Here is a 15852-nt window from a genome sequence, read left to right as displayed (position 1 = left end):
CTTTTACGATTTAGGTTACATTAAGCTATTTGGGCTCGCATTTGTCTGCTTGATTTCATTTTGTTTCCATTCTTTCCACCCTTTGTTTCTGTAGTCGCTAACATATTTGTTAACATCAGCCAAAAAAGAAATTGAACTAATGTCAGAAGAGCTGAGGGGTCTGAAGTCAGAGAAGCAGCTTCTTGCACAGGAGGGAAATGCTTTAAAGTTAGAAAAAGGTTCACTTTTATCAAAGCTGGTAGAGGTGGAGGCCAAAATAACTTTACTCCAGGAAGATCAACAGAAACTGTGGTCGGTAAATGAAACTCTTCATTTAGAAAAGGAGACAGTCTTAGAAGAGAAGCAAGATGCTGAAAAGCTTTATCGGCAGGAACAGCTCCATAAAGAATCTTTGGCTGTCGAGAGAGAGCAGTTACTACGAGAAATCAATACTGCGCAGGAAGAACTTTTGAAGATCAGAATGGAAAATGACTCTTTGCAGGCTTCCAGGGCAAGCTTGCAGACACTCGTGGAAGAGCTCCGGCTCAGCAAAGATACTTTGATTGCTGAGTCTAAGAAGGATCAGGAAGAAAAAGATCACCTGGAGGATCATATCAAGAAGCTTGCTACTGAAAACATTGCCTTGGCTAAAGATAAAGATGAAATTATTCAGAAGCTGCAGAGCTCTTACGAGGAACTAGTCAAAGATCAGAAAGCCTTGGTGCAAGAGATTGAAGATCTCACCACTGAGAAAAAGTCAGCTTTGGAGAAGCAGTCAGGTCTTGATAACATGTGCATAGCCTTAAAAGTGGAAAGAGAAAATCTTCTCCAAAGCAGCAAAGATCTGCAGTTTGAGAAGAACATGCTTCTTCAAGATCAGGAAAAGCTGAGCGCCAGCCTGGAGGCCGCCCTCCAGATCAAGCAGCTACTCAGTACGGAAGCCAGTGGGCTCCGCACACAGCTAGACGATGCCCAGCGGGCTCTGAGGAAGGCTGAGCTGGAGATGAGGCAACTTCAGGCTACAAACACCAGCCTCACCAAGCTCCTGGAAGAAATCAAGGCCAGTCGGGAGATCACAGACTCCGAGTGCTTCCAGCTTCTGCATGAAAAAGAAACCTTGGCCTCATCTGAGAGAAGACTCTTAGCTGAAAAAGAAGAACTTCTACGTGAAAACAGGCTCATCGCTGAAAAACTGAAGAAATGCTCGGAAGAGGCCGCCTATATCGAGATAAGCCTGAATGAGAAGATCACTTACCTAACTTCTGAGAAGGAGATGGTATGTCAGAAAATTACTAAGCTCAAAAAGCAGCATGACAGTCTCTTGAAGGAAAAGTCTGTCCTGGAAATGCAAAATGGAGATTTGTTTGCAGAGAGAGAGAATTCCATGAAAACCATAGGAGACCTCAAAAGGAAATACGATCAAGAGTCTGCCAACAGAAGAATCATAGTGCACGAGAAGATGAAACTCCTTGGTAATCTCGACACTCTGAAGAAGGAGCTTCAGGAGAGGAAAAGGGAAAACCAAGAGCTGGCAGCCACCAAGCACGAGCTCTCTCTGATGCTGAAAGAGGCCCAGAATGCCAGGAAGAGTCTAGAAGAAGAGCATACAAGCACCCTGCAAGCAAAGGAGAGTCTGAATGCCGAACTTCAGACGTGCTGTTCTGAAAAGAGCATCTTGCTGAGGGACGGGCTGAACCTGCAAGAAGAGTGTCAGAGACTAAACGAGGAGATCCACACCATGCAGCAGTCCTTCATCCTGGAAAAGGAAGCCAGAGCACAGGAAAACGAGTCGTCCCTGTACGAAAACAATAAACTTCACGGGAGGATGGCGCTCCTGGAGCAGGAGCTGGAAGAGTTACGAGTGTGTACTAAGCAGCTGCAGTCCGAAAATTTTGTGCTCGTCCAAGAGAAGACCAAGTCAGAGCAGAAAGTGGTGGAGATAATTAAGGAGAAGGAGCTCTTGAGTGCAGAAACGGCTCGGCTCGCTGCCAATATAGAGACTCTGAAGAGCGATTTCACCACCTTGTCCAAATCCAAGTTGGAGCTGCAGGAACTGCACAGCTGCCTCACCAAGATCCTGGACGACCTCCGGCTGAAGCATGAGATGACGTTGGCCGATCGCTCCAAGGTGGTACAAGACAACAAGAACCTCCTGGCCGAGAAGAGAGACATGATGCTGGCCAAGGAGGAGCTCCTGAAGGAGAAGGAAAGGCTGGCAGAAAGCTACTTCATCCTTCAGAAAGAGATTAGCCAGTTGGCCAAAACCAACAGCCATATCTCGGCCAACCTCTTAGAATCTCAAAATGAAAACCGTATTTTGAGGAAAGACAAGAGCAAGCTCACTCTTAAAATTAGAGAGCTCGAGACTCTTCAGTCATTTACGGTAAAATGGGAGGGTCAGGGACCAGGCCTGGACTACTAACCCTGGGCACTAACTTCCTAGCAGCCCTGGGGGGCTTGTCTTCGTGGCCACGTGAGGAAATGCACCCCACTTAAGCAGCTGCTCATATGTCTCACGCTGTTGTTTTACCACCTGAAGGGGCAGTTCTTTACTAAATCTCTAATTGCAGTTGTCTCTCTCCATTGGAAAGAATTGTAAACTGTGAATAAAAAGGATACATTTTTTAATTTAAGGAGAAATTTTCTTGAAAAAGTCAACTGTGGTTCTTAAAGGATTAAGAACAGTAGTAAAATGGGCACATGGTGAAACATAGTATCTTCTATTTGGCTTTTAACTGTTTGCTTGTGTCTTTCCAAGTGGAGTTGGAACACTCCAACGAACTTTCCCATGGCTGGTAGTAGGGAAGGCATAATGCAGAATTCCCATCAGCTTTAGTAGACTGCATGAAATTGTAAGCAAGTGCCTAAAAATATTTTAATTTCTTTTTTATGAAAAACAAGAAATAAAAAATTTTATTTTTTATGATTATTTTTATATCAGCTAAGGATTTGTGTCTATATGCATATGATCTTTTTTATTCACAGCCATGTTTATGTTCATTACCCACAACTTCTCTCATAGACTTTTCCACTTAATGCTTCTCATTAAATACTTGAGCCTTATGTTAATAATTGCCCAAATAATTTTTATTTTTAGTTGAGAAATTCCCAACCTAAATTACAGGTGATTTCAAAAGCCCCAAATCTGAAATAGCAAGAATAGTATTTCAAACATACAGCAGTAAATACGATGAAGGGAAAATTCAGCTACATAAGGATGTTACTGTTCGTTATCACTGAACGTTTCTCTCAAACATAGGTCAGAGTGATGAGCGTGACTGTCAGTGTAACTTTGGAGCTTGGAAGATGTAGGGTTGGAAGGGTCTGGAAATACACAAATTGCAAATTGCAGTTGGCTTGTTTGAAGAACGGCATGAAAGGGGTTTGTAACTTGGTTCCCCTTTCATGGCTCGGTCTGTTTGTCTCAGCATTGGATTGGTGGCTGGTCCTTCACCTTAACCACACAGACAGTGAGGGCTGCCTGAGCAGCACAGCCTGAGTGTCCCCAATGGGCTTGCTGAGGGCTGTCCTCATTTCTCACAGTGCTTTCTTGTGTTCAGGCTGCTCAAACGGCAGAAGACGCCATGCAGATAATGGAACAGATGACCAAAGAGAAGAGTGAAACTCTGGCCTCCTTGGAGGATACCAAGCAAACAAATGAAAAACTACAGAATGAAGTAATCAGATTTAAATGGCTTTTTGTACAAAGGACAGCTTACCGACTTCATGGAATGTTTGATCACTAACTCAGGATTGTTTATTTTTTGAAGTGTGGCCTCATACAGGTTTGATCTGTGTTAGTGGAGTTGAATGTACACCAGAACCACGATAATATTAAATAAAGTATATGACTTCATTACTCATTTAATAGGATCAACCTTTAAAAAAAAATGAGGGGAAAACCCCAATAGCGTGGCTTTCTCCAGTAACTTCAGTGATGGAACTGATGAGAGAGGTACTCGTAACACTCTCTTGTTTTTGTATCTTTGATCTGAAATCACACACATTTTTTCCCCTCGACTCTCTCCCACCTCGAGCCACTAAATTCCACTCCTCAGCCCTGAGTTTGACGTAGGCCTTTTCTTGGCCTTACTCAGTCCTGGTTCCCTTTTGTGTCCTCTCCAAACAGCTACTTCTGGGTCTCAGACAGACTTGCGGCATCGAGATCGCTTCGATTCTGTGCAAAGTAGCACATTTCTCATTCTTCCTGGACCCATTTTTGATCCCCGTCCTCCCCGCTCCCAGCTCATACCAACCCTTTCTTTCTTTGGGAAGCAGTTACCTCTGAATCCTAAGCAGATGGATTCACCAAAGTAGTTATGTGAGGTTCTGTAGAACTTCAGATGCTTTTGAAAGGGATAGTCAGGTGAGACATTAAGGAATTAAAGCAAAGGAAGGGCTAGCCACATTGAGTAGCTGATTTGTAGAGGCTAGGCCTTCTCACTGTGGAAGGTCAAAGATGGAGATCTGTAAAGACATGCACATTTTGAGATAATTATAGGGCGAATAAAACGGGACATAGAAGGGGTTACATTTACAGAACTGATAGTCCTAAGAGAAGAAGAAAAAGCATTTTAAAAAATCAGATGATTACTCACAGAAGCTAAAATAAATGAGAAGATTTTAGGGAATAGATCTAATTTTTGAGGGTAGAATCAGGGAGAATTGTGTGCCTTCATGACATAACCCTTGGTGTCCTTGTTATACAACCAGAATACAAGACCGGATGAATCATTTTTTTGGACCCATTTTGATACTTGGTTTTTCTTGTTCTGTGAATCTGGAATTCCAGATTCCGCTATTAATGGTAGAGGACATTAAAAGGAATACTGTGGTGGTAAAGCCGTTGAGGCACTATCTAGGATTCCTGACAGGTGGCATATGATGTGGCAAAGGTGTCTCTGGCTGTAGGAGAGGACTACCCAAGTCCCAGGAAGCCGCCGTGGTGCCAGGAGCATACCCTGGGCAGTGGACAGCCCCGAGTGAGCTCCCCATCCCTGGTCGGGGCCCTGCGCCTAGAACTCCAGTCACCTGCCAGAGCCTGTAACTGGTCACGTCCCCACTCATTCCAGGAACGTGTCTGGCGTTCCCACCAGGGCCAGGCCCTAAGCTGGCTGCATCGCCTGTGGGCAGGTGATGGGGCTGAACAAATGTGAGTGCTTTTTGGCCTCACTTACCTGGCTTTTTCCTTTTCAGGTCAAAGTTAAGATGGATAATCAGATATTCTCCCGCCTACAGATACTTGATTCAGAAAATTTTTGTAGTCAGGACTCCGTACATTTGGTACTAAGGTTGACAAATACATCCGAAATTACTTATCTGTGGGGAAGGAAAGGGTATTTTTGTTTTTATTACAAAGAATAATCCTTGCTCATGTCATGCCTTTGCAATTTATTTGTTTTTTTATTTTTAAGAGGAGTCATACTTGAATAGGAAGTTCAATGGTAAATATTGAGAATTGTACACAAAATGAAAGCAAACTTTTGTTGTAATTCATGTAGCAGTTTGACATTTTTGCCAGGTGTACAGGGAATGTCTGACTAAACGTAAGGGGGAGGCTTGCAGTTTATAATAGACGTGGTCATTTGTCATCTCACCCAGTGACTTTTTTTTGGTGCAAGTGACTAATGTCACCTATCTTTTTAGTGCACATTTGCATGAATAATTTGTCTATCCAGTCATGTCACTGGAAAATGAAATAATTTCATCAAGTTTTTTTTTTCTTGGTCTTTAAGTTGGATACACTTAAAGAAAACAACTTGAAAAATGTGGAAGAGCTGAACAAATCAAAAGAACTTCTGACGGTAGAGAACCAAAAAATGGAAGAGTTCAGGAAAGAAATGTAAGTTCATCTCCTTTGAGAGAAACTGGGGGACTTAGTATTGCGAAAGTGAAAACGAGACTAATTATTTAAAAAATAACCTCACAAGTACTTAAAAAGGAATTGCCCCCTTGCTGCCCCCCCAAATGCGGTAGCGTACCTGAGAAGTAACCCCTATAACCACTTAGCTGGAAGGTAGCTAAGTCACAATGATAGCCGGGTTAAAGGATCAAAGTGAATGTGTGCTGGCTGGTAAGTTAGGGCATTTGGGATTCGAATATGACTTTATGAGGAAAATACAAGAGGAATCAGAGGTTTTTTTTTTAAAGTAGTGTGCTTTAAAGGGTCTGAAGCGTCAGACCCTTAATAAATCTCTCAAAACCCTTTCTGTAGGGAGAAAAAAGCATGTCACTTTCAAGATTATCAATAATCTTGATTTTAAGAGTAATCAAACCTTCTGGCATGGAAATCAGATGAGAGAATTCTGGAAGAATCTTTCTAATTAGCGTTTATCCATCAGTGTGCTACCTCGATTTCAGGCAGACAGGCCGGCTGTGTTTCCTTTGCCAACACCACCTTCAAATCCTTGCCTTTCAAGTCCGATCATCATAATTGTTGGTGTTTATCGGGCATTTGAAATGATAGTTTTGGTGTAGATTTTCTTTCTGAGAGCTACACCATATCAACTGTGTAAACCTAAAAATTTAAAGCCAGTTAATGTGGTGAACGTTTGAGTGTGTCTTCCATGCTGGGAAGGCTACAAAGATGGATTTATATGGCCCCTGCCCTTCCAGGGCTTATATGATTTACTTCCAGTTCTTATCAAATAGAGGCATGAGATTGAGTCACACAGAAGCACCAGTTCCAAGTCTCCATCCTCAAGGCGATTTGTTGATCAAGCTCAGACTAAACCTAGGACATGTCAGGTTCTCCTGAGAGTTCGTAAAATTGCCCGAGAAAGAATCTCCTCTGAATGACTCAGGGCACACGATCAATCCCTTCCTCAATCTCTGTTTTTTTGTTTTTCGTTTTTATTGAAACTCCAGTTAACATACAGTGTAACGTTAGTTTCAGGCGCCCAGTATAGTGATCTGGCACGTCCAGACCTCAGTCTTAGTTTTAATGATACTTCTTCAGACGATATGTAGACAGTTCCTAGTTTCTACCAGTCCCGTTCCCATACACAGATTTCTGAGTTCACACTTGTGCTTATGGCCATCAGGAAGAGCTTGTGTTTCTTGGCCTTCCGAAGCCGCGTCACCCAGACTGTGATGGGAACCGAAGCTAGCATCAGCTCTGAGAGGGTGGCCGCGGGTCTGGTGCGGGACTTTGCCCTGTGACACACAGGTAGTTAGGCTGACCTGGAGTGTTCGAACACTGTTGACTTTAGTTCATTTGTGTCACACAGGCAGCTGGTGAGGGAGGATCTGAGCAGCAGAAGATTCCCTAACCAACCTCCCACTGCCATAATCCCACCTCTGAGCTCTCTGGGCCATACTAGGTAATGGAGGGGCAGGGCCAGCGTGGACCTAGCCGAGAGAGCTCTTGGGACTTCAATAAAACCCCTCTTTCCTGCAGTACTATTTAGGAGTCTCTCATAATGGCCATTGCATCGGTCTAGTATTTGAGCGTTAGACATCCTCACTAAATCACTGTGTCATGTCACCCATCCCCAGTTAATGTGGGGTGGTTTTACCTCTGTTAGGAGATAAATTTTCTGCCCTTCTTTGAATGATTCCATTGAATAATAAAAGCCTAGCCTCCTGGCTGTGGGCACAAAGGATCATGAGCAAAAGACTGTGGCCCCTGCTGCTGCCCCTCTAACCTTGCCTGTCCTCCTCCCTGAAGCCATTGTCCCCAGACCTCTGACCCTGAGGGGGAGTAGTTTGGGTGAGGAGGAACCAGGACCACTGGGCAGACAGCCTGCGCTGCTTCTGTCTCTCCACCTTTTCTCTGGCCAACCATGTCTGAGGAAATCGCGTCTTCTGTCGGTGACCTGGTTCACCGTGGCCGGGGTTCCTTAGCAGGAGGGAGGGGCAGTGGGAGACTCCAGTCACAGGCTTCAGAAGCTGGTAGAGGGAATAGGCTGGAAGAGCCCCTGCCCCCAGTGACTCACTGTTCCCTGCTGTAGGCTTGGCCACATTTCAAGGACCATCTAAAATAAATGTACTATGTAATGGGAACGGTGCTTCTCCAAAAAAAAGAAAAAAAGAAGAGAAGGCAGTCATTTTACCGCTCCTTAGTTCCTCAGTACTCAAAGCTAGAGAACGAGCAGCTGATTATTTCTCTGTGGTTCAGCATGTATCTGGGGCGCTTTAGGTCCTTTAGAACTTTCCTGGTGTCTCCCCTCACCTGACAGGACTTGGATTCGTGGAGGAAAATGGGCCTCAGTGTAGACACTGGGGTTATAACTGGAACTGCCTCCTATGTAATATTGCCCTTGGCACTGGCCACCCAGCGCTCGTAGCTAAGTGTCCCTTCTGTGCTATTTATTAGACTGGTTTTAGGAAAACTCTTGGTTTTGGTTAGCCAGCTCCTATTTTCAGGTGGAGAAGATGTTTTCTCTCTGACGTATAATTTTGAATCTTAGGGAAAATGATGTAATTGTTTTTAATTACTCACCTGGCACAGTAATAAATCTAGAATAGATTTAGCGTGGCAATTAATTGATTTATAATAGACTTGTAAGTAGAATGTTTGCAGGTCAATGTGAAAAATAGGTATTTGCCTCTCAGTTTTAACACTGGGATAGTCTTTCGTCATGTAGAAAGAAAAGTAGCTTTAAAAATTGTTAGAAATACTTGTAGGTATTTTCAGAATTATTCCCTGGAGTATTTCCGGAAATTGGGCTATGAGAGCCTTCTTCCTGTATAAAATGCCTGTACCCACTACACTCTAAAGAAAAATGGAAAGGTGTTTCTATATTTGAATCACAGCTGAGGTCCATCACCGGTTTTAACTCCAGTTCTCTTGCTCCTGCAGTTTACTGGCTTTATGATTTAGGGAAAATCTCTTGCTTCCCTGAGCTTCAGTTTTTTCATCTTTAAAATACAAATAATATTAGCCTCTCACTGGGCTTTGAGGATTGATTGAGAAAATGTTCATGAAAGCATTTTATAGATTTTATGTTGAGCAAATAATGCTTTCATAGATCAGTACTTTAGAACATTTTGAAATTTCTTTGACTCCTTATTTTAATTCTCTTTACTGTGGGCTCTTAATAGAAACCAAGGATTTAAAAAAAAAAACCCTTTAAGGGGTGCCTGGGTGGCTCAGTTGGTTAAGCGTCTGACTTTTGATCTCAGCTCAGGTCTAGATCTCAGGGTCCTGAGTTGGGCTCCATGCTGGGAGTGGAACCTACTTAATAATGATGATGATGATGATAATAATAATAAGCCATTAAAGATGAAAATCTTTAAGAGACAGAGAACAGGATCACAAACTTACCACTGACAGGCCATCCAGATGATGAGTCCAAATAGCTCCTGAGGTAGGCAGTGACACCTAGGAGTAAAAGGTTTGACTTAGGATGTCCTAAGTTAAATCCTCAGATTTGTCAAGAACTGATGGACTTTGGCCAGAAGGTAAACTTTATCTGTTTTGTTTTTGTGTGTGTATGTGTATGCATGCATAATTAAAACCAACCCTCCTAGCTTTTGAATGACCTGAGGCTAAAATCTCGTCTCTGTTTTTCCTTACTTGCTAAATAGACATCTCTGTAAAACACCTAATTTAATGTGCTAGGAGAATTTTTGTGTAGATTTATTCCCCTAAACCTTACCCCGCTATGTATATTATAGGTGGATGGAGAATTAAAACTAAAAAAAACTGAAGATGCCATTAGACAATTGAAGTTAAAAATAGATGTGTTCCTGCATCAGCAGATGGATTCATACCCAGAGGACTTGATTCAGGATTCGCCATGTATGACAGCTCCCTAAGCGGAGTTTAGCCAGCACAGACTTAAAATTTATAGTGGCATCAAAACCTTCTATGACAGAAAACTAAAATCCAGTGATCAAACAAAATATTTTCAATATCCATGTGTAAAGGATAATAATTTGAGATGTATATTTTGGATAATTTTAATATTGGGAAGATGTTTAATAACCATACTTATCCTGTCCACATTTTATATGCTGATATTCGTGATACATGTCAGCAGGCTGTATTTTTATTTCCTTCTTTTAATTACAAGTTAACATCGTGGAAAGAATTCAATCAAAATGAAACACCTGTTATGTAATTGGAAAACCACATTTCCTTTGGGCATTTCACCTGGAGAGGTGTCCTAAAAATATACTCAGATTCACGCTAGCACTTGACTCCGACAGATACCAGCAAATGTGGGACCATTAGATTTTTATTTCTGCTGGAAAAAAAAAAACAAAAAACAGATTACAGATCTGTGCAGTCAGACCAGAGTACCTTGGCAGCAAAGTAAATCACTTTATCAACATAGTGGGTTTTAGCATAATTTTCTGACGGAAATAGTCCTCAAGACAAGAGGACTGACCATTTCGTTTGTCATTTATTTTAATAGTAACGTTGCTTTTTGTACAGGGAGTGTTTAGATAGAAGGGGGTGAGTGTGGGTGGAGAGAGGGTGGATATAGTGTTTATTAGGTTTTTAAAAAAATGTAATAGTTGTGGGCGGCAGTCCTCCTCCTGAGAGGTTAAAGCCATTTAGCCCCTCCGGCACGTAGATGCCGCTGCCTCCCTGTTAGAGATCCTATCAGGCACGTGACCCAGATATATTTTCCTCAGTTGCTGTGAAGCCGGTCGTCTCCCACAGTTTCCTTGCCTGTCTTGTTTCTATGGTAACCGTGCACACTGTCCTTTGCAGAGAAACCCTCAAGCAGGCAGCAGCTCAGAAGTCCCAGCAGCTTTCGGCATTGCAAGAAGAGAACGTGAAACTTGCTGAGGAGCTGGGGAGAAGCAGGGACGAAGTCACGGGTCATCACAGGGTCGGGGGGCGGGGGGGGGGGGGGGGGGGCGCCTAGCTCTGCCATGCTCCCACCTGCTGCTGTTGGCAGGGCACTTGGAGGCCCCGATGTGGTTGGGTCATTGCAAATGGGATTTCAAGTTGGCTGTGTGCTGTGTCTCCTTGCCTTCAAGGGTGCTGCTATAGGACTCAGGGTGGGAGTTGACAGAGTCTTTAAAAACAAACAAACAAACCCAAAAAACAAAAAAGACCGGTAACAACACGGGGAACTTGCGAGCAAGTAGAAAATAAGACCTTTATTAGACAGTCTCATAGCAATGCACTTAAATGGAAAGGAACAGTATCTTCTCCCTACTGTTGCCTGGATTTCAAAATTACTTTTCTCTTAAGGTTCCTTTTCTCTTTCATCAGAATTGGTTTGAAGGAAGCACATTCCCAGGATAAGGATTTGGTGTGGGGGTTGGCAGCTGTTTTTAAATAGAACTGCTTTTCTTTAAAGCATTTTTTTTTTTTAAAGCATTTCCTAATGGAACTGTGTATGTGTGAGCACTTGTGTGCGTTGATATGTGGTATGTGTTATTCCTGGAATGGGCAAGAAGCTCACCACAACCCATTGGCTTCCGTATTTAAATCACAAAGATTTGTGATACGTTTATTAAGCACTGAAACAAAACTGATTTTAAAGACTGCTGTATTCTCCTTTTTATTCTTTTGTGGTTGAATCCAAGTGCTAAATTGTTAGTCACATCTGGCCTCAGCAGAATCTTAAAATGAGATTCTTAAGGGAATTTTACTGTGTGGTCAGTAAATAAAGTTTATACCTCAGGAGAATTTTTTTCCCCCAGCATACTTTGCAAAGATTAATTCTCACTTAGGATGGAGTAATTTGGGGTAATTATATTGAGTACCCGTTGACATGGTGCAGTTTGTGGTGAAAGCACTTTTTGGAGAGTTGATTTCAGACTTTAAAGTCTTTATTATAGCTTTCCACAATATTCTTCACGAAAGAAATGTCCCATCTGTCCAGACTCGAGGATGGCGATGATGCTTCTGGTACTACAAGCTCCCATTCACTGGCTCTTACTAGGTGACAAGCACAAATAAATGATAGCTGTCATCTCAGTCTTTACAGTAATTCTGGAAGATGGCCCTGTCATTATTTCTAAAGTAATTGTAGGAGAGGGAACAGGAACATGAAGATAGTAATTGACTTACCCTCATTCAGGTAATAGTGTCAAGAAATGTTTGCCATTTTCTGATTTGGGTCAGGAAAAGTTGACTTAAATAGGGCTACTGCCCTCTCCTTTAGTCAGTGTATGAGAAACTGGAGTTCATGAGAAATAGAAGCCCTTTGAAACCAGATGGGGTCGTTTTTTTCCTGGCACAAACTAGAGCATCTAAAACATTGGGTAGCTCTCTCGGTGTGTCTCTAAGTTCTTGCAAGAGAAGGATCTCTGAGAGGGGCGTTTCCCTCGACCTCCTGGACCATCTCTGGTAGAGAGAGCAGATTCCATATGTGGGAGGAACACAGAGAGATCACCCCTTCCTCTCATGTTGTGACCTTAACTGGACTGTTGATTACATTTCTTGCTTCTGTCACTCAGAACCGGAAAGCAGTGGAAGGAGGCATCATGCTTCCTTGGGCAGAGCTTTGCAGGGCTCTCTGCCTCCCGTGCTCTTTCCTTTTGCATGTTGACATTTGAATTGCCTTCCTTTTGAAAAGGTTTTGTCACTAGAAATTTGAAAGTCAGTGACTTCGAAGGGTGTTACGGAACAGCGTGTGCAAGGATCAGCTAAGAAAAGTGACTTCCCTTTAAAGGACAGGTTGTTAGGCCCTTCGTAGTTCTGTGTTTTACTCAGAAGAGAAATAAATGGGCAGGAACTAAATAATAGGCTTCAATGGTAGAGCTTGTTAACAATGATATTGATTACCAAGGAGGATTACGGGTAATTCTTTCCTTGAAGTAAATAAATACAAATATAAATATATGCATACACACACAGATATACACACATATATTTATAGTGTCTGTTTTTTATTTTAAAAAAAAAGGAGAGAATCAGCCACCTAAAATAATTTAGAAGCCACCTTAGTCTACAGAAGACTGATTAATTCACTGGCTCTGTTACTCTTACTGTGTAATCTCCAGGAATCTAGAGTACTGCTTACTTTTTTTTTTTTTTTTTAAGATTTTATTTATTTATTTGACAGAGACACAGCGAGAGAGGGAACACAAGCAGGGGGAGTGGAGAGGGAGAAGCAGGCTTCCCACCGAGCAGGGAGCCCGATGCGGGACTCGATCCCAGGACCCTGGGATCATGACCTGAGCCAAAGGCAGACGCTTAATGACTGAGCCACCCAGGCGCCCCGAGTACTGCTTACTTTTGTAAAATTACAAATTTCACTTTATTACTTACTGTAGTCAAGTCAAGTTATTGATCAGCTATGTTTAGAAATATACTACAGAGCCACCATGTTTGGCAGAAACCTTGCTTTTAGAAAAAAGAAAGAATTTTAATTGTATTACTACAGGAACATTACCTTCTAAACTTAAGACAGTGCAGATGAGCCTGACAGGGCATGTGTTAAATACTGACCTAGGACCTGAGTTCTATCCTGATTCCTTCATGTAGTAGCATCGTAATTCACTAAACATTTATCGAGCTGATGGCTTTGTCTGTTTCACACTCATCATAACTTACCTCTGAGATAGGAAGGTTATTTTGTAGAAAAGCTGGGCTCAAAAGTGGACCAGTTTGCTAAGGACACACATCTAGGCAGTGAAGCCAAGACCTGCACTCATGTCAGATTAACTTGGGGCCTGCTCCCCTGCTCCTATCCTATACTGAGACTAAAACTTAGTTCTACTTACTTCATAATTATTATTGTTTTGGATAAAAAAGAAAGAAAGAAAAACTTGCGAGCTAGGAATGTGGTAGGTGGGGGTCAAGAAATGCTATAGAAATGTACTCTCTATTGTGTTTTTTTTTTTCCTGCAGCAAAAAAAATACATATATATATAATTTTTTTTTTTTTTTGCTTAGAAAGCCCAAGACACCCCAGAATCTGTTCTGCATCTTCAGCATCTCACTGGGATTACTTCCTTCACAATGAGGGCTATTTGATTTCCTGTTTGTCAATTGGATGTGAGGTCATTTATTGAAATAAAAGAATCCCCGCCTCCCTGAGATAGTGATTTTGTAGAACCTACTCTCTCTTTATCAATTTAAAAAGATGTAGGATATTCTGAGATTAGGAGGGCTGATAATGAGCAGGACTGGTTGGTCAAAGTTGGGGAGTGGTATTAGTTTCCACTTTTAAATAGGAATTCTCATTTGACCTGACTGACTAGTGGACATCGTGCGCCCCCGTGAAGTATCTTGGAGTTGGAAGGACTCCTCTGTTCCTAGTTCTCTGGAACAGGGCTGGCAAAACCAGAAACAAAACCCACGTGTGTGCATTCTTTTTTGTCTGCTCTCCCAATCAGACATTCTCCTTTCCAAAGGAAATTGTGGAAGTGCCTTTCCCAAGTGGGGTACTTATTTTAGGGGGGGAGGGGAGCAAAAATCAGGATTGGTTGGGATTGTGAGATCTTGGTATATCTGGCATCAATAGTGACAGAAATCTTTACAGACTGTCAGATTGCCCTGTCTTTGAAAAAGGAACAGAGTAGATTGAACCATATGAAATTGCTTGTTTTGCAGTTTCGTATTGTTCAACCCTCATGGTTAACATAACTTACCTCTTCTTGATAACTGACGATTATGAAGATTGTCATAATTATATAATCGCCATTGACTGTTGGCTTTCACCTTCACTTTCCTTCCTGATGGCCTGACTGGTTTCATGCTGCTTCAGGGTGTGTGTGTGTGTGTGTGTGTGTGTGTAAACACACGTAATGAACTTTACTGTTTTAGCCATTTATAATGTATATGTGTATACATTGTATATGTGTATGTGTATAATGGCATTTGGTACATTCATCATGCAGTGCGGTTGTCACCTCTGTCTAGTTCCAGAACGTTTTCATCACCCCAAAAGGAGACCCCCTACCTGTTAAAGCAGTCACTTCCCATCACTTGTGATGACCTCTTGTGACTGGCTTCTTTCACTCAGCATCTTGTTTTCAGGGTTCATCGTGTTGTAGCAGGAGTCAGGGCTGAATGGTATTTATTGGATGCAGGCACCACATTTTGTTTATGCATCTGCTTTGGGTGTTTTCGGTCTCCTTTCTCCATTCAGACTGTCACTGTCCCTCCCAAAGTCTGTCTGCATCCCTGCCGGTGGCTGCAATGTGTGATTGCCACTTCAGCTCTTCTGTGGGTTGGGAAATCCTTCTCATTCTCTTAAAAGCAGTCCTTTTTTGGGGCGCCTGCGGGGCTCAGTCGGTTAAGCGGCTGCCTTCGGCTCAGGTCATGATCCTGGAGTCCTGGGATTGAGTCCCGCATCGGGCTCCCTGCTCAGCAGGGAGTCTGCTTCTCCCTCTGACCCTCCCCTCTCTCATGCTCTCTGTCTCATTCTCTCTCTCAAATAAATAAAATCTTAAAAAAAAAAAAAAAAAAAAGCGGTCCTTTTTTTTTTTTTTTTTAAGATTTACTTATTTATTTTAGAGGGTGCATGAGCATGGCAGGGGGAGGGGCAGAGGAAAAGGGAGAGAGAGAATCTCAGGCAGACTCCCCGCCGAGCGTGGAGCCCCACATGGGGCTCCATCTCACAACCCTGAGATCCTGATCTGACCTGAGCTAAAACCCAGAGTTGGACACTCAGTTGACTGCGCCACCCAGGTGCCCCTTAAAAGTGGTTCTAACTCTTGCCATTATGTTCACACTTACAGCCCAATCTTTTTTTCTTTACTTCCAAACTTTTAAAAGCAGTACTATTTTCTGCCTTTAATTTCACCTCCCATTTTCTTCCCAGTCGCTTGCAGTCTGCTTTTCGCCACCGCCAGTGCACCACTGATATGACTCTGGCTTGAGTCATCGCTTACCTAGTGACTGCACAAGTGCGTGGCTTCCTTTCCATCCTCTGTGAACATTTGGCGCCACCACCTACATTCTTGACTTTCCTCTTTTGACACCGTCCACGCTGTTGGCTCGTGTTTTCCTGC

General features: G+C 42.6%; 1 protein-coding gene across 3 annotated transcripts in view; it reads left to right on the top strand.

Annotated features, from left to right (window-relative positions):
• Positions 1 to 15852, top strand: part of CLIP1 (CAP-Gly domain containing linker protein 1) — a 119224-nt gene that overhangs the window by 80093 nt on the left and 23279 nt on the right. For 2 of the 3 annotated variants that reach the window (XM_021698661.2, XM_044921207.1), the window contains exons 16-18: positions 3540 to 3656; positions 5715 to 5821; positions 10646 to 10766. In XM_021698661.2, the coding sequence (XP_021554336.2) occupies positions 3540 to 3656; positions 5715 to 5821; positions 10646 to 10766 (345 nt within the window). Of the gene's footprint in view, positions 1 to 94; positions 2363 to 3539; positions 3657 to 5714; positions 5822 to 10645; positions 10767 to 15852 lie in introns of all 3 variants that reach the window. The other variant, XM_044921206.1, reaches the window with a different exon arrangement.

The sequence above is a fragment of the Neomonachus schauinslandi genome, chromosome 14 (genome assembly GCF_002201575.2).
Source record: "Neomonachus schauinslandi chromosome 14, ASM220157v2, whole genome shotgun sequence".
Lineage (NCBI taxonomy): Eukaryota > Metazoa > Chordata > Mammalia > Carnivora > Phocidae > Neomonachus > Neomonachus schauinslandi.
Note: the sequence above shows the minus strand (reverse complement) of the source record. Positions and strands in the feature narration are given on the sequence as shown.